A 19,991-nucleotide genomic window follows, 5' to 3' on the forward strand; every position below is an offset into this window, starting at 1 on the left:
AATGACTGTAATGTGATGTGTCTGATTAGTGTCGTTTCATGCATTTTAGAGGCAAAGTTTACAGGTGCTATTTAACAACACGTATTCAGAATTCTGATGACCATGAATTACCACAATAAACAGTGATTTTAAGCAACTGTATTCTGCACAGGCTCTGAGGTGAGCACTCATCTTGTAAAATGCAACATTTATGGATGAACCCATCACTTAAGACCCTGTTTAACAGTGTGCCTATGGAGATTCAGGGCACGTTTTTAATGAAATTAAGAATAAGCGCATTCCAGATATGTACCATTGTTAAGCACATCCACTACATTTTAGGCCATACTAAGCTGTGAAGGGTAGCGAGTAAGAATTAAGCAAGGTTTGATTCACCTCATGAGCAATTCCTTTTCTGCACCAACCCGAACCAATTTTCATACTAATCTTTACAGCCAAAGCCATTTCCAGTCTTCGTTTTGGGGGAAAATACTGTCTGAAATGCCTGGTGAATTTAACCAAATGCAAACCACATAAGCATAGTTACTTTCCCCTGAGCTGCATTTAATCTGAAAACACAATTCATTCCACTTGAGTTCTGCCCTGCTGAAAAAGAAATTAAGACAATCTTTTTTATTTAGTGGTAGATTTCAAGCCAGCCCTTGGCAGCTTTTGGATCTTTTCCCATTTGAACATCATAAATCTTTTCAGTTTATAGCAGCTCCTTGCAGTGCATTGTCTTTTTTTCATCAAGTGTCAGGAGTTGTAGGTCTACTGTTGAGCTCCTGAGCTGAAGTCAAACCAGGAATCATTTTTGGAAGCATTGTCAAAAAGCACAAAAAACTAGGGCAACAAAAACAGACACCTTTAATCTTTCAGAATATTCTTAAAAATGTGTATTAGGATTCTTGTATTACATCTGCCACTGAAAACTGCCGTTGTGTCTGTATGTAAACTTGGGGAGTTTTTAGTACAGAGCACATAGTAAACAGTGAATGGATCAATCACTGATGAAATGGAACGCTCAGCACAGCTGCAGATTGCCTGCTTCACAAAGACAATGATCCACATCCCGTTGCCGGTGCTCCCTTACAATATCGTTCAAATGCCGAGCAAAGTTCTCACCGCAGGTTTGAGGACTGAACTCCAAGTGAAGTGTGCTGTCACTATGCTTGACACACACTTCTTCACGCACCATTTCATTTCAGTCAAAACTTTTGTACCGACAAGGCTCTTAAAGTGGACATACGAAAGTGCTCTACTCAGAGCTGCCTGGACTTCACAAGCGATCGAGAGCGTTAGCAGCTGACGTGACAACAGGCCATCACATTCTCATACAAAAGCACACACACGCTTAATTCATCACACATATTTTAGGCTTCGGGGATCTGTAAATATGCCCCCAAAAATGCATGGATTCTGAAAGGAGCCAAAGTAATCAATTTCTAATGCCCAGTGCTTATAGAAAACATGTTCCACACTTAAACATGGGGTTTAACAACAAAAAGATAGGATGAACACTGTGGCAGTTGTGTGGCTTTCAAGCCTGTGCAGAGAATTAAATTATATTACTGAAAGGGAAAAAAATTAGAAGAAAATGACTAAGCATGCCTCTGCAGCTGAACAAGCCACAACTAATGTCATGCAGTAAAAATTCAAAGGCACATGGTGGGCAAAACATTGTAGTTATAAAAGAATTAAAACAAAATTAAATATGCCAGCAGGCATACATAATTTTGGCACGCGGATGATTTTCATAATTGCGAACATCAGCCTCTGCGAGACAGGAAAGCCATTTGAAATCCCCATTCTTCTCCCGTGCTGGCGAGCAGGCCTGAATCAGCATTGCAGAGCAAGTGAGAAGTGAGAGGTCCGGCTCAATAATGCGCCGCAGAAAAATGAGCACTCCGCTTTCACATCATGTAAATTTAGCCCGTCAGCAGGCCAGCTTTGAGCAACAGTCAAACAACCGATTGAATGGCTGATTGATTAAGATGGATTTCTCTTTTGTATATTCTTTTCTGCGCAAATCAAAATCTACAAAAAGTAGTAACAAAAGAATACTATTCAACATGCAGGGTACATTTTAAAAGTGGTACGTTTACAGAAGCCATTTCCAATCCAGCAGCTACAATCACCACAATTCAAGGTTGATGAATATGTCCCCCTTCCTACACTGAATGCAGCTAAAAATATAGGATATTAGACATGGCACTGTAGCTCCTAGCTAGCATGTTGCCCATCAAATGGAACTGGAGGAGATTCAGAGCAGACTGGAGCACAGCCACACCAATGCAGCTATGGACAGTTTTAACAGAAACACGCTAATCAAGTAACTTAAACATTTGATAGGACTGGAAGACAGTTAGACTCCATCTATGTATGCACCAATGTGTTCACGCAATCAGCATTCTTTTATTGCAGCTCACAGTTTGACCTTTTGCGCAATACCGTAAACACCAATGGACAGGTCACTTTGCAGTGTGGAGTTTTCCAGACGGTTTGCTCTCTGTGTGTTCAGCAATGATGCACTGTCTGGCATAATTCAGCCCATTTGGAGCAGGACATGCGGCGATTGCTGTGCTCTCTGGAGTATAAAAATCCATTTTGCCCGCGCAGACACATGCCTAAAAAGCCCGTTCATCTATAATGCATAAACCACGCATGTGCTTTAAACAAACTCAGCAACCGGCTTTCATTTTAAAGCAGGGGAAGCCCTAACTCAAGCTTTGATTCAGGTGATCAAGCTCAACGGTAATAAATCACAAGAAGAAGCAAGGCCTGACAAGTCTACTACATCCCACTCTCCCCAGTGGATCCCATATTTAGGAAAAGGAAGCAAGCCCAGAACATATTTCAAATTGAGGTATACTCACTCTCCAGATTCAGTCTTCAGGGTGCACACTCCATCATGCGATTCGCCAAACTCCTCGCAGGCGTATCCAAATAGTTTATTACAGAGGACTAAAACAGTCACTAGCAAGGTCAGTCTGCAAGAGGTCCACCAACTGCAGAGTCAAGGACAAAAAATAAAAGACAAAAGAAACAAAGACAGAGAAGCAGGGAAATTTAAATCAGTAACTTAAATAAACAGAACCAGGATATATGGATTAAAATAAAGCTAATTCAAACAGAATATGGTGTAAAAAAAGGAAAGGAAGGATTAAAGAAACAATACCTGAAACAGGATTTCAGCTCTTCAGTTATCCTAATTAATTCCTTTGTACTCTTCACATATAGTAAAAACACTCTGTCAACACCAAGCAGACCACATGCTCAATTAGGTAACTGGCAATGGCAAGGGAAAAGAGACCCACCCAAATGCACCTGAACTAATTGCAGGCTCATCAGCAAGTGTGCTGAAATTGACCATGAAACGCTGAACAGGTGACACAACAGGAGTGTGAAACAGCACTGCGACACACTCACGGCTCAGAATTCTGGTGTTACATTTGCTTCATCCATTTCCACAACTTGATACAAAACACAGACAAAGACACCAAAGGTCATTGTCTAAAATGCTGCGAATGTCAGGAGTACTAACAAAGACACGACACAGCTGTGGTGTTTCTCTAGTAATCTTGGATAGTGTTTAGCAGAACTAGCAGAACTCATTCAAACAAACACAAATGCGCACGTGCACACCACTCTCTCTCATTCTGTCCGAGTTTCTGAAAATAAATAAATAAATAAACAAGGAACACTAAATCCATGCCTTGGCTTGATAATGTTGTGAGGATCCAAACAACTAAGACCACAACGCTGACTCAATGGAAGCTGCCATTTCTTTTAAATATTCAACACTGAACAGCATTGCAACTACTAATCCAGTCTGCTAAACTGTACCTACAGGGCATTAAAGAAATAATTTATCAGTAATTGACATATTTCTGTTGTTGAAATGGATCAATCCTGAAAATTCTACGTATCAAGAGGAATTACATAATTGACTATGTAATATTGCTGGTGGGTACAGCCTATCAGGAGACAAAGCGTGCCTATGTTCATTTTTAGCAAAACTGCAAATATAACTGGCAATTCTACAGATGAGTGTTCTCAAAATTTGGATTCTTCTTGTTGTATTAGATTCTGTTTTCATTAACTAGTTTTCCCATTTCACTCTCTTCATTATTGAGTGTGGATCTTGAAACGGGGCCTTTCTGAAGAGTACACCTGGGAGAATTTGTGATGATACTCATGAAGTAATCCTCTAATTTTCTGATATTTATTGTTTGTCTTTACACACACTTAGAGCAAAAATAACACTGTCACAAAGAAAGATGCCAGAAGTGTCAAGTTTTGATGAAGGAAACATAGAAATTCTAAAAAGACTCATTTAATTTTTTTAATGCCTTCTGGCTTATCTACATTCAGTTACGCAGCAGCTTCCATGAATGAAATCTGACCTGGCATACTTTTCAGGCATCATGCTCCTGTTTTTGAACAAAGGGCCTTCTCTAATTCCAACAGCATGGAGGGGGAGGGGGGCGCATTTGAAAATTACTTAAAACATTGTTATTGCCCTTTTGCTGTCAGCTGGGAGATACACCACACTTCAAGTTCGCTCGCTCCTGCTCTTAACGCTGGATTTCACAAAGAGGTCGATGCCCACTTTGCACAAACAAGCAGGCTTTGGTGGCACCCGCAAGCAAACAAACGGTGATTGACAACTTGAAAGGCTGTTAAGAGGATGCCGGTCGCTGTCAGGTGGCAAGAATCAAATCGATTCATGAAGAATCTCTCCAGCAACACAATGACAAGCCCCCATGTTCATGAATAAAAGATAACAGCCCATTCAGTGTGTTCCTTCTTTTTTTTGGTTTGGGTGCATTGACTACTGTGTAATATCACGCCCCGGTTTCTTATTTTAGACCAGGGCCTCTGGATGGCAGACAATAATGTGTTGCATTTCTCTTGGTAATGCAGTCAGGACTACAGACATGTTCTTAGCCAAATGGCCTAAGCTGCATTTTAAAAATAGATGAGGCCTGACCTCCTTCCCCTGACGTGTCATAGCTAACACACAGCAAACATTTAGGTTAGACGCGTTTTCAACAGGGGTCTCCCTGGTAAGATCCAATTGGATGAGCCCTGTTATGACAAGCAGGGGGAGCAATCATTGATTTTTTTTGCCATTATTTAGAACTGCAGGAACCCTCATAGTATCCCTGGCAAAGTTTTCCATAGGACACAGGAGGGTGACATGAGGACAGGGTTAAACAGAAAGCAAAACTCAAGAAAAAGCTTGAGGCAGACTTCAATAAAGATGTATTTTTTCATGTTTCCTTTTCCAAAAAAGAACTGTTGCAACTAGAAGTGAATCATGTGTTATGCATTTTGATAAAATACTTGTCAGCTGTTTTTTTTAAAGGGCTGGAATTGTTTCCTAATAGTATGGTTTATGAGGCCAATTTCTGAAGTCTGCTTTTGGATATTTCCATTTTAAACTTATCATTAAGGGCTGTTTTCTCTATATTTACAATCTTGCCGCAGAGAATATGTTTATACGCCACAAACTTTCCAAGAAAACCACATTGCATTAGATAGCTGGTGATTTACCACATGCATAAAATCAGAGACTAACTCAGAATCCACATGCAGAGACACAATCATTCATACAAACTTCTCTTTTTGCATGAAATTGGGTTGATTGATACATAAACGCCTGACTAACTTGCAGAAAATCATATTCAAAGATCTCTGCAAGTGGTGATACTGATTTAACTAAAACTTACTACTACCAGTTTTCACATTTTCAGAAGCTTGCGCCCAAGCGTTCTGCAGCAGATTAAAAAAATGGCAAGCACAAACCATAACTCTTCACTAAGCTTTTGCAACATGTTTTACATTAACACAAAAGCTCACAAAAACTAAAGGACTCTGAACATGGAACTCCAGATGAGCAAAACTGGTTTTCAGCTTCTGAAATGGCCTGCTGAAAATCCCAGAGCTTTGTTTGTACCAATACAGTTGGTTCTTCATGCTGACTGGAAATCCTCCAGGAACAAACTATTATTGTAAAAGACGTATGGGAGGTAGAGGAGAAAAGGACAACCCCTACCACTGCAAAAACATGTCCCTCTTCTGTCGACACCCCCTTCAAGAAACATAAACAACCACACAGAAATCCCTCTTTTAAAAACACAGAACAGTGACACTACATAAAGACATGCTTCAAGCAGGGCACACAGAGAAGACCAGTTAATAATGAAAGCACACACTCATTTCATGTACCATTTTTATTGTATTTATATAGAAATACTTAAAAAAACATGAAGTAGCACCATTACTTAAGTTTTACCTTTATCGTGTAGAACTTTAAATGTCAGAAAAATAAAACTCTTGATACATTTTCAAATCTTGTTTCAGCAAATATAATATTAGTATTTGACCATGAGGTTAAAGGCCCTTTATCATAAAATAAAATATACTTTGTTCTTAAACTTTGCTCAATAAAGTACATTTACGCTCAAGTAACTTCACCTACATATACATAAACAAGTGGTAAACAAATGTATTAAAATAGAAATACTAAAACTATAGTGGTGCAACAGAACTCTGTAATTCCCACTGGAATCTAATTCATACAAATTTTAGAAAGCATAAACGGTTCCTTTTTGTTTGATTTACTAAGTTTTATACATTTCATGTTTGTAATAATATAGAATAAAATATGCTTTATATTACTGAATAAAAAATATGCTGGGTGAAGCGGATTTAAAAGACATTTTTTGCTGAACCTATAAAACCTCCATCCCAACAGAATACTGTTTAATGCAATACACATTTGTGGCTTGAATTTTAACCCACAATAGTGTGATATTAAAATAATACAGTGTTCTTTGCCATAAGGCCATACTAAAAAATAAACGATATTTAACCCAGCTACAAAAAGTTCACTGAACTTAAATTAAAATATTTGTAAACATTTTTGCAATACGAAATATAATCTTTCAAGTCAAAAAAGAATAAAATACTTCAATCTGTATTAATGTAATTAATATTTAAAACTTTAAACTTGTGGAATTTTTTATCTATACATATATATGTAGGATATGTTGTTGCTTCCCATTACTGTTCTTTTGAACTTAAGCTGCAGTATCTTTCCTTTTAAAATCAATAATCCTGTTTTCTTAAAGCCCTACAAAGTCCTCAAGCATTGGCTCTGCTACCAGTACATTCGAGCAGTGAAACTGGAGGGGGTGTCTTCCTTCCTGTCTGTAACTAACATGATTTAAGTACCTCAGACTTGCTCGCTCTCACTTTTGTGACTTCATAAATATTGTGTACAGTTTACTAGAACTATTAATTACTATGCTTTAATATTTAGAACATGCATTAGATGTTGAAAATATTTTCCCACGCTACAGTACATTATAAACAATGACAATGGAGCCCTGAAGGGTGTCCCTTTTTGGATACTGCAGCTTTACATACATATGTATATGTACAATTTACGTACATACATGTGTTATTATGTCTTTATAATGCAGTATAAGAGTTTGTGGCTGTTTGCTGTCAGAGCTGGGATACATCTTATGAAAATATACGTATAGCCTGAGTAACTGCAGCGTGACAGACAGGACATTTGGGCTCATTTTTCTCACAGATACGATTCGCACACTCCATGCAGAACAGGTTGTGGCCGCAGGGGACGAGGGCGGCGATGACCTCGCTCTCGAAGCACACCGAGCAGTCCCGGCTGCCCTTCCTGCTGGTGCCCGAGGAGGAGCTGGACGAGGAGCTGGAGGATGAGGAGGCGGAGGAGTCGGAGGGCACCCCAGGCAGGTGGGGGCCCGAGAGGGAGGCGATGCCGTTGGACAGGCTGCCTGGGGAGTAGCCGGGGAAACTGAGGGTGCCGCCCCCGGGGTCGCTGCGCACTCTGCGGGCCAGCGGGTGCTCAGAGGCCCCATTGACATGGTGCAGGGGTGGGGACAGCCTGGGCTGGGCGGTGCAGCCCACGCCGTTGGCCCGCCTCTGGTTCACAATCATCCCGTTGGCGTTGGCGGAAGCATTGGCGGCAAAGATGGCGGAGGTGGAGCCGCCAGAGGGGGCAACGCCGCGGTCGTACTGCGACCAGACCAGGCCAGGAGGGGCCGGGGTGGCATCGAACCCCGGCGAGGACTCGAAAGCCAAGTCAGTGCAATCGGGCGAAATGACGTCGCTCCCATAGACAAATCCGTTGCCATTGCCATTCACGTTGACGTTGTTGTTGTTGTTGCCGTTGTTGGAGGCGGTGTAGCTCAGCGCGGGGCTTGGGGGGCTGTAGTCGGCCAGCCTGGAGCCGCTGTTGTTGCCAAAGTAGGAGTCGGTGGAGGCGCTGCCCAGGGAGCTGGAGCTGTCATTGCGGTAGTTGGAGAAGGGCTTGCGCCCTGAGGTGGGGGTCACGCTGGAGGTAGGCTTGCTCCACAGGCTCCCATGGCCATGCAGGTCGAAGCCGACGTCGGTGCCGTTGGCGTGGAAGTCATTCTCATCCGTCAGCTCAATGAGGCCCCCGGTGCGCATGGCGATGTGTGCTTCAATCTCCTCCCTGGCGCGGTCCACGTTCTCCGGCATGCCTGTCACCTCGAACACCGGCTCCTTGTCGCGGCTGGGCGTGACAATGTAGGTGTGCGTCTGCTGCTGGATGCGCTTGATGGTCGCTCCCTTGGGCCCCACCACCAAGCCCACCACCCTGTAGGGCACCCGCACCTGAATGGTGGTCTGTCCCGGGAGGTTTGGCGGCCCAGGCACTGTGCCACTCCCATTCAGGCTGGTGTTTTTGTTCCTGGAGGCTCGGATCATGGAGAAATGCTCAGCAGCCGAGATGATCTCCCTTCTAGCCATCGCCACATCCTCCCTTCTGCCTGTCACAACAAAGACTGGTTCCTCCCCGCGCACTGGAGTCTTGATATAGGTGTTGGTCTTTGCTCGCAAGGCTTTGATTTTGCAACCTATGTTTGAGAAAGACAATCGTTTTAAAATTCTGCATAGATAATGAAATAATCATAATAAAAAAAACAACGCTCAAAATGCCTGCTGGTCGAAGCAGAGGTGTACTTGTGCTTGCGTTTCATTTAGATACCCATGCACTCACTAATTCGCTTATATTTGCACTGGACAAATTAAAACCACATGCTCCGGTATCCTGACGTACAGCAGTTCAATTCAACCGCAGATGTCCAAAAATAGCACAGGGAGAAATGCATGCAGCATCCAGGTGTTTTTCATAGGCAGCTAGCTACCTTATTTTGCACAGCAACAGTAGCATTAAATCCACAAAATACTCTGGTATGCGCAACTTTTATCCTTTAAGACAACCTATGTTTAGGTTATGTCCGATGTTTGTTTCGTGTCCGATGCTTTTGTATTTGTGTAGTTTTATTAAATGGATCAGGAAGGCTATTACTAGAGCAGAAATAAGACAATTCGTTACCGAATAGACAGTAAGTGGGACACAATGCCACAAGACAACAAAAGGAGCGTGGAGTGTCGGTTGTATTCTTAGGACCCGTCCAGTTGCCTCTTTGTTTGAAAGATACGGCAAGTATTTGTACACGAGCCTTTGTTTCGCCGAGGACTGAAGTGGCAGTGCGGCGAGGAGCAACTGCTCTCGTTCTACAGTTTATCAACTAATTAACTACACCCAATTCTCAACAGCAGTAGCGTACCATGTAGACTGTCCGGTTCTAAGCCCAGAACAAAAGCACAGAAAAAAAGAAAATAACATACGCACCTTGTCTGCCAACGATTTCGGCAACATGCTCCGAGCTAGGAACCGGGACACATTCGGTCATGTTCACGCTCTTTTTCCTTGGCTCGTTGTCGTAGATGGAATTGTCATCGTTGTCCAAGCCGAGCAAAGAAAGCTGGTCCAGTGCTATCTGTAGGGCTCTTTGGTCGTCCAGGGCGTCCCCCTGGTTGCTCCCATTCCTCTCCATGTCGGCAAACAGCGAACTAGGCATCTTTGATATCTTGCAGTCTCGGGGATCAGGAAGATCAGACAAAGGGAGAAACTACGGAAAGGGTAGGATTGGTAAGGGAGAGAGAGAGGGGGACCGGTTTCAAGCCAGTAGTGCTCGTCAGTGCTTCCCTTCTCCCGGCGATCAATAATCAGTGCAAATCCGGGCAACGCGGACGTTCTCTGGACCCAGCTCCCAAAATTCTACGAACGGACAGAAACGCGTATTCCGGAGTTCTAAATCGCAGGAATGCCGGCGGTGGCAATTTTTCCTTCAAGGAGCCCCTCCCGGCTCACTCAGCTCTTTTCTGTTTTCTGTCTGACTTGCTGCAGCCAGACAGCACTACTGGGGGATATGTGAGAATGACGTCACGGGCTGGGAAGGGACGGTGCGGTACTGCTTGTATTTGCATCGCCCGCGCTGATTGGCCAGACGCAGTGCCGGGGAGGGAACAATACGCTTGACCCCAAAGGCACACTCCTTTCCTTTGTTGTCTCGCGGAACAATAATCCAGGATACTTACGAATTTGTATCCAGTAATTAATAATCGTGGCAATGCTGGACATTAGTCTTCGTTTGAGCTCGTAACATGACTGTTTATTCTTGAATCTAGACCAAAACGACTAAGCTGTTTATTTTGGTATCAGGTGCCTTTCTGTCTATAGCCTCTATCGCTTCATAAACGAGTCTGGGCACATTTTCACTGTTGTCTTTTCCACATGGCGTACTTTATTTAGTAATCGATAAGTGAAGAACGCTTCATTCATATTCCTTTGTTGATGATTATAACTGTTATAGTTTGCTAACAACACATTTCTGTTTAAGTTAACTTTGTGATCCCCAAATGTTTGTTTTAGTGTTTTTATAGGGTCAACAGTGCTGATTAGTAATGTGCTTTGTTTTTGTATTTTCAACTCTAAGCATCCATCTAATAATCACACGACCGGAAGAAAAACTTGAAATTACCATCCCTTACAATAAACTTGTTGGAAGCACTGAGTGTAACAATAAGTTTCTGTTGTTTCGGGTTCCATATAAAGACAAAAGACGCCTTTTGAACAGCCTGCGAATAAACATTCTCAGAACGAATTGTCTCTCAGTAAATAGCATCCGTTCAATGAAGTTTAGCATATTACGGCCACGACTCTTGCAAATTAATGCTAAAGCGTTTCTAATTAATGCACAATCTGAGTGCTGGAGAACATGTCCGAACATGTGCTCATTGTTTGATGTACTGCTCCACGCACGCAAAGACAGACACGTGAACAAAACAAAACGAACAGCTAATTTCAGAATAATTTATGTAGACGTATAAAAGTAACCTGCACAATTTTCGAATTAGTCCCTTGATAAATAGGTTCTTCAAAACGCGTGACATCAACAAATTGACAGACCCCCCCCAACATCCTCTCCCCTGCCCATCGTTCTCAGCTGCTTGGAGCAACTTACAGGTAATTGTGGATTTCAAACAGTTCTCATTTCCTCTGGATGTTTACACTACTTGACAACTGGCTACAGAGTTTACAGTCCATCTAATCTCTGAGAAAAAAATTAAGTCACTGTCAGAAATGACTGAACACGTTTAGAATGAAATACCCCTTTGTTTCACCATGTGGGCTGGCTGGGGCTGTTGTGTAACACGGCGGCTGACTGTGACTGCTATACGTGTGCGATATGCGCTTTATTAAAGGGGAAGACAAACTCTAAATTCAACTTCGCGCCAAACTACACTTACATATGCACAGACATGAATACGTTTTTTTTTTCCGTAGCCATGCTGAAGTCCTTGTTGTGTAGTCATATGTTATATTTCTCATTTATAGTGATAATTATAGAATCGGTGAATTCTGTATTATCAAATTAAGAATTTAGAACCGTGATGTAATCTGTTCAGTCAGTTGTTTGAACTATCATAATAGGAAACTTGGACTATAAACCTTAGAGAACACCCGGAGATCACACCTTTTTGTTGTTGTTTGCATACATAGTCTATATTAGTCTACTTATTATGACCCATTAAACAATACAGGTCAATTCAGAACCGAACATTTCGGATATGAACATTTAATACGACAGTGCATTATTTTATGACAGTGAAAAAGTTATACAGCAGCCATTAACGTGCTATGTTTTAAAATAACTGCCAATGTGAAGTGGATAGGTGCATTAACTAACCTGATTAAATTTATGTGGAAGTGATTTTTTAAAAAAAAACTAAATGGCATTGTGGTCGTGCTGCTCTGAGATTTCCCGATGGGCACTGCATCTCAACGACAAATCTGCCCTTTGTGGTCGTGCAGCGGGAATTGTATGGGGGAAGGGATCCCGCCTCCATAACACAAAAGAAATTTCAACCCAATTCAGAGCCATTTAAACGGAAGGCACTTGCTTTGTCACCTCGCTTCTACACGACAATAGGTATGCTAATATAACTGCTCTAAACCTGAGAATGTGGGATGGAACTTTCTTGTTAATATTCTCTTTTTTAGCATAATCGCATTACTATTTGAACCCAAAATCTGCATTGAAAACATCTGGAGAGGCATTATTTTACAACTGACACTTGTATGGTGTTCCGTCGTCAATTAAATTCACGCGTAAACGAAAAAAAAATGTATATAGAAGGATATCACACACACACGGACTCCCGCACACATTTGGAAATACACGCAAACTCAGTTTTCAACTATCTACTCCCTTTGCTTAATACAATACGCTCTAGGCCTGTGTGATACCCTGAATGATGAAAGACTATTTACTTCCATTAAGGCGCTATTTCACTTTTGTTCATTCACAACCACAAAGTCCCCTGGAAAACATGTGGATGGTGCGTCCTGCAGACGAAAAGAAAGCAATTTCCATACATCACAGCCAGTACGTTTTAGGACAGTAATTTAAAATCATGAGTGGATATACAAATAGAAATGAAACCCTACTTACAAGAAAATCCCTCTTCTGTTTTTTTTTTTTTTTTTTTTTTTTTTGCAAACCTGCAGTTTTACTTGGAGTGTTGTCCATCCCGTAGTTCCTGCTTTATGTACATGACTGAACAGGCCATATTGGTGATAAGCCTAGAGAGCAGTGTTGGTTGTTTCTTCATTGCGTGCATAATACTTCTTCCAGACTTTTACCGTCTCTTGTGTAAATTCCTCACACCATGTAAATTGAGAAATTATCCCATCATTACTGAATGCAATTTACTTTCCCCCAAAGTACATTAGTCAACAGGTCCCCTTTTGCATTTGACAAAATTGACTCAATCATAGATGAGCATCAGTCTAGCGCCCTCTAATTTTGGCCTTGTGAAAAGAACCTCTTTCACCCCAGCCCTATGCATGGGCACAGGCATTGGGCCCCCTTTTTAAAAACAGAACTGTCGTCAGAAACAGTACAAATTGGTAGGAGTTCCCATGAGCAGCCAGCTTACATGTACGACTCATCACCAGGAGCCCATGACTCACGGCTCAATCTGCCGTGTCTCACAGCGCAGGTTTTGCAGTTAAGCACATTGCCAAAATACCAGTCATAAACAAAATACTCCCTCAGCATTTAACAAGTCATATAGAGAAAAAGGAAAATCTCCTGCTCCTTCACAAGAACACCTTAAACCTATGTGGAAAGCAGTGGTCACAAATGATGGAGAGGAGAAAAACTTCAGTTTTAATACATGCTCTAATTCAGTAGAAAGTCATGGGTATTCATTAACAAGGTGTAGTGGTAAACAGCAGGGCTCTTAACCCATTCCCAGGTGGTCCACTGCTGATGTACCTTTGGATAAAGTACTTAACGCAAATTGCCTCAGTAACTGTAAGTTATGTAAGTTCCTTTAGATATAACTTGTGGATACAATAAATGTGAATTTCAGGGACAATTTACACATTGTAAATTTGTACAATGGGCTTTAAAAAGGTTTTGGTGTAGCTTATTCATTTTCATGACAGTGCTCTATGGATCAGTGGATACATATTTTTGCGAAGGAATTGTTTTTTCATTACTCTTTAAACACAGCACACTCTGCACAGCATTTCTAAGATCAATTACCATATGAAGCCCCATTCAAGTTTAAGGTAATGTGGCTTAATGTTTTTCATTAAGCCATTAGTATTTGTTATCCATCATCTAATTAGACCTGATGGTAAAGTAAGACATGATGTTAAGCAATCTTACCAGGATATTTATAGCAGATACATGATAATAATATGTACTAAAAACATTGCAGGCTTGTGATTTTGGGCCCAAATCCTATACCATTTTGCTAGTGCAAATGTAGAATGCAGTACCTCCTGGTGCAAAAATCACTATAACAGATTAAAAATCAAATTTTTAGCATTGCTGACCCTAGTGGTAAATAAAATGTACTTTTTACTGCAGGTCTGCTTTTAGATTAGTTTTTTCTCATCTGGACTTTTAGCTGTAGCTGGAATCAGTTTTGTAGGCCTAATAATCATGTATCACACATCTTTGTTGGGTGAACTTTGAAGAGGAAGTAATATTACATCACGTTTACATAATCCACGCATGCTGGTTACAATTACCGTGTCTTAAATTTCAACAACTTGCTTCCATTCCTGTAGCCAAACGGAAACAGGCATCCGGCTAAGAGGGAAGAAAGTCTCGCTAATATATGATACTGAGTGGGAAAAGCCAATCATTTTATGTTTTCAAACCCAGCATTTCAGCTGACAAGAAGAAACTCCTGCAGGAGGTCGTATGTTAACGCAACTGAACAGAGCAGGAGCTGACACCTTTCTGCCTTTGAGCCAAGCGGTTCGCTCTGAATGCTTGCCTTTTCTGAGGAGAGCCTGCAAAAAAAAAAAAAAAAACAGACAAGCACCCAATGGCTCCATAAATGGTCAATTCAAATGAGCAGTATGAGAGTGTCCCGCCCCAGCTGGTGATAATCGGTCGGATTTTCCTTATGTTGGGGAACAAAGCCTCTGTATTTCCCAGTGTAACTCTACACGGCTGTGTGGGTTTAACACGCCGCGAGCTGCGGCCCAGTGCTGCGGCCCGCGAGCTCCGCTCGGCCTCCCTCACATCCTCCTCCTCCAGGCCCGTTTCAGCAGTCGCAGGGATTGATGCGTCTGACATTCTGGTGCCCATATGGAATGACAGCGAGGACAATCTTAATGACTCTTCTTTTATGATCACATCTTTTTCTTGTTAAGCATTCTTTTAAAACGGGGCTTTAAAACTTTTTTTTATGGTTTCTCCATTCAAATAAAATAAAATGAAAACAATAACATGAATGTGGTGAGATTTTCTCCACCGTTGGACCCTGCAGGAATCTCGTTAGCCAGTTCCCCAGTTCATCACAAAGAGGAACGATAACATGTTCCCTCCATTGATTGGGCTGAATGCTTTAAAACAAAACATTCATGTCTTCTGTTCTTGGGTGAGAGGTGCAAGTCTTGCCAGTTACCATTTAATGCAGCCGTTTCAAGACCAGCATTGTTATTCAATCACAGTGCTCACCTATGACCACAGCTCATTGGGTTGGGCATCAAACATATGTCCCATGATAAAAACAAAAAAAACCTTCATTGTTTATATCCTGACTGCGGATGAGAAGTCTCACCATGTACTGCAAAATCTCTCGGAAGCATTGCTACAGCTCCTGAGAGAAAGCACCAGGCTTGCGCCTGGGATTCTGAGAGGCCATCATGCTCCTTTGTTTTACTGGAAGCGCTCCACGGCCAGCACACTTTGTAACCGATATTTGCTGTTTGGAATTAGAAGTTAGCCAGCTGCTTAGCTGCGATTACTTGGCCTTTTTTTTTCCTTTTTTTTCTAATGAGAGGAAGAGGGGCTTAGCGTGGCGTGACCCAGACGTGCCGGTTGTCTGCTGGCTGAGGGCGGGGCTTTGCTTGTGCTCTGTGCTGTCTGCGAGGAACCGGGGAAGCTGGGCAGGGCTTAACCCCCCCCGTCCTCCTCCCCTCTGAGCTGCCTGCCGGCGAGCACGCCAGACTCCTATGGCTGCGGACCCAGGTCACAGGAAGCGCGGCAGCCTGCGCTCAAAGCAGTTCACAACCCCGTTTAGAAATTCTTACCTCACTCTTACCGGTGTCAGCAAGCGCCCAATATAGAAAGGGGATTAGGACCTCGAGAAGAACTGGTAATACATCACCCATTGTTTGCATCTGAATTTAAAGAGGAGGACTCCTGTAAACATTTTTTTCCACCTTAAAGGAATAACCTGTATTTTACCACACTGTATCACAGAAACACACTGCCATCAGTAAGCTACACACGGGTGTGCCTTGCTTTATAGAGGAGAAATGTAACACCTACCGTGAATTCTAGCAATACAGTGACAGATTCACTTTGAAACAAAGAGCAGATGTTATACTTTTTACATAACATAATGTTAACAGTGCTGGCTTTTGGCATACCACCCTCTTTCAAGGTATTTTTTATTCTTGTCATTTATCTGGAATTTAACTTATTCTATTGTGTAATTGAGTCTGTAATGATTCCTGTTTAAGCAAATTATGTCATTGGCAAAACTGCATGCATTTACATTGCAGCAGCGGACATGGGTCCATAGTCCTGTTATTTACTCAGATCAAAAGTCCAAACCATAAAAATGAGTATATGAGTATATATCATTGATGAGGTAATATTGCAATGATAGGTAGTGTTGCGATGTCATGGCTGCAGTGTTTGGTACAAGAATGGTTCCGTTGGTGTGCTCGGGTAGCGTGTGGAAGAAGTGGGCCAGAGCGGCGCAGGGCCGGGCGGCTGCAGCTGGAGCAGTGGTGCAGAGTGCCTCGGCGGGTACAATGGGAGGATGCAGGAGCGACGCACCCGAGGGCCAAGCCCCCTGCTTGTGCTGACACACTGAACTGAAGTGGCACTGATTCCGCTGGCCCTGATTGGCTGCCTGCCAGGCGCCTGAGGAACCGTGCAGCGCAGCAGCAGGACAGCTGGAGCAGCTGCCCCACAATGCGCACACACACACACACACACACACACACATACACACACACTCCCCTGCCTCTCCCTCGCCCTCCCACTCATAATCCACAGCGCTCCTCTCCTCAGCCCCAATCTTCCAGGTTGTTCTTCCCCCAGAATTCCCCCTCTAGAAAAAAAAAATATATATATATATATATATATATATCCTCTTAAACCAACACTCGATTCTGAGGCGGTCCCACCCTGGACTGGCACATAAATAAGCATGGTAAAGTACAGTAAATAAACAGAGTGACAGATTTATAAAATCCTGGCTCAGCTCAGCTGCGGCTTGCACTGTGAAGGCACCCTTAATACCTTTGGCCCTGGCACGGGTTCAGCTGAAGGCACTTTGCACAAACATGAGGTCATCATCTGCATTAATGCCTGGGTGGGGCCGCGGTGAATGGAGGCAGGGACCGCTGGGAGATGAGCAGTACATCGCTGGAAGGGTTCGACGTGTGGCTGAATGAGGCGGGGGAGCCGCAAGCCACGCTCTCGCCGCGCACTTCAGAACGCACCGAGCCTCACAAAGCGCCCAGTGCACAGAGGTTTCCTTGCCTAAATCGCGGTCACCACACAACCGGGATTGAAACAAAACGTCCCATTTACAGTGGACCTCACGAGGCAGATGTGTCAGGGCTGGCGGGGCCGCGGGTCTGTCACACTGCAGCGCGTCCTGCACTTTGAACAGCAAGCCTAAGCAAGGGTTCAACTCTGAAGTCACGTTCACGCACGCTCCAGTAATCTCAGCGACCACCAAGCTTACACTGTTGTGAAAGGCATCTTTAAAAAAAAAGACACTCGCCTTAACAAACTTAAGAGTTAAAGACAAACCGCAAAGCAGGAGGATTGAATTACACCCCTTCTGCAAGCTGAGAGGGAAGAATCCTGCCTTTGTCTTCCTGACTGCTTTGAACTGGTCTGTGTATGAAGCAGGAAGTAGGAAGTGACTCAGCTCTGGTTGTGTTTTCCATGTCCCCCCGGGACAAATGGTGTTCATCTCATTCACACTTTACCTCCACAGACGCTTCACAAGATTCCTTGGGGGGGATAAAATAAAACCAGCAAGCCTGATTTCCACACAACATTAGCAGTGAGTTCTGAATTAGCTCTCAATTAGCACTTTCACTGTGTCTGTTAGGGCTAATCTAGAGTAATGCAGGGTCAGAAACACTTAAAATCTACTGCATCAGAGCCATTAACAAAATTCAAAATCTGTTTTGGGATTGAGGGGGAGAGGTGAGAGACAGAAGGAGATGTCTTGCATCTGGGATTCAATATTATGTTTGAGAAATTAGTAAAATGATTGCCTTTCTCATACAAAATGTGGCTGACACAAATACAAACCCAAATAAACATGCTTCTCAGATTTCTTTACTTATGAGTGCATTTGTTCATCAGGCACATCTAATAACTATGCAAGTTAATACTACAGAATCAACATGAGCATTACTTGCATAGGTGTTTTCATGTGTGAAAGCATTGTCAAGAATCGTAGTGGGAAATAGATTTCAATACTTGACAGCACACATATTGCTAGGGAGAAATTCTTGAGAATCTCTACTACATAACATTAAGAATCACCTGATCACCTCAGCTCAGGGAGACAAGATGGAGTGACTGCACTACCGTCTCCTCTATGATTATGTTAGCAAATGAGTCACCAAACTATTTAAAGTGCCATTCGGTAAACAGCTTGACCCTCATTGAAGAGGGAAATCAAAATTCAACATGTGGTATTTGCAATCAGAGCAACGAGACTTGTGGTCAATATGAAAACCAAACAAATGCTGCATTCCTGACTCTCCTCTTGGTAAGTTTACAGTCTATTTTTTTTTTTTTTTTTTTACCAGCAATTCAAAAACCAATCGCCGCCTGTTGTAGCCGAACCCTGAAGAGTTTAATAAAGTGTGAAAACACCAAACAGTTCACAGCTTGAGTGCCTGGAAAACAGTCCCCTCTCTTCCTGATGAAGTAATGAGCAGAGTGTACGTGCACCATCATGCAGGTGACTCTTTGCTATGACTAAAACATGCAGCAACTTCAGTATCCAAAACAGCAGGGTGGCCTGGTTGCCAGAGGAACTCATTACGCCACTCACCAAAAGACAAGTGACTAACTGCACTGTCACTTTTTTTTTAAGAACGACTTCCTATTCTTTAATCACAGTAGAGTAATGAGGGTACTAAACCTCTTTAAAGCCGATTGGGCTTAGAGGCTATGTTGTCTGTGACTGTGTGTGGGTGTGTGTACATATATATATATACAATGTATATATATACATATACATGTACACACACATTCAGACATATACACATATATAATCAGTTTTTTTCTTTTTATTTCATTCAGCATGGAATTGGGTCAGTGGCTAAAATTAACCACCCGCCTCTTCGCTCAGATGTGCTGAGATTCAGTTCCTGCTGGCTGCTGGCTGCGACTAATTTCAGCTGTGGGGGGGGGGGGGGGGGGGGTGAGGATTCATCCACATACTGCATACAGGAGGAAAAAAATGAACTCCAAAGGTTAGGGGGGAAAAATGGAGCTGTGAGGGCTGTATCATTTCAAAGGAGCGTCTCTCATCCCCTCTGCTGCAGTGTGGATGGACGCGGATCAGATTTTAACTTCCATTGACTCCAGGCCGCATTGATTGGCTGCTTGGACAGCAGCCAGGAAAGGCCTCTCTGACTCCCCGCTCTCCCACCAGCACGCTGCCCGGGCGCTCTCAATAAAGGGCTTGTTCTCTGTGTTCAGGTCTCCCTTCCTGCGCCCTTTACATCTGATAACGGGCTCCTCTTCATCAGAGAGTGCTTTCTGCTAGGCTCTCTCCAAACACAATTGACAGGAAAATGATTTCTAATCCCCGATGCGACGCATTCCAAACGATCCCTTAATGCTTTCCGATAACGGATGGTTAAAAAAAAAAAAAACAAACTAGGCTCACGGTATTGAGATACAATAATCTGCACGTATCCCTGGGACCTTAGGATCAATTGTACACTGCCGCAGAGGTAAAGAGCGTTGGACTGTACCATCTCAATCAGCAGTGCAGATGTTACCCTGATTAAAAGTGAATACGACATATTGTTGTCAAACTGTTTGGAGCTGACA

At 42.8% G+C, this 19,991-nt stretch overlaps 1 protein-coding gene across 1 annotated transcript; it reads right to left on the minus strand.

The window, feature by feature from the left end:
* Positions 1-7,044: 7,044 nt before the first annotated feature.
* On the minus strand, positions 7,045-10,252 carry mex3b (mex-3 RNA binding family member B). Its single transcript, XM_036543934.1, has 2 exons — positions 9,695-10,252; positions 7,045-8,912 (listed from the first exon to the last, which is right to left on the minus strand). The coding sequence occupies exons 1-2, from the start codon at positions 9,921-9,923 to the stop codon at positions 7,516-7,518; spliced, it is 1,626 nt and encodes a 541-aa protein (XP_036399827.1). The 5' UTR covers positions 9,924-10,252; the 3' UTR covers positions 7,045-7,515.
* Positions 10,253-19,991: the final 9,739 nt, after the last annotated feature.

This window comes from Megalops cyprinoides, chromosome 13, assembly GCF_013368585.1.
Source record: "Megalops cyprinoides isolate fMegCyp1 chromosome 13, fMegCyp1.pri, whole genome shotgun sequence".
NCBI lineage: Eukaryota > Metazoa > Chordata > Actinopteri > Elopiformes > Megalopidae > Megalops > Megalops cyprinoides.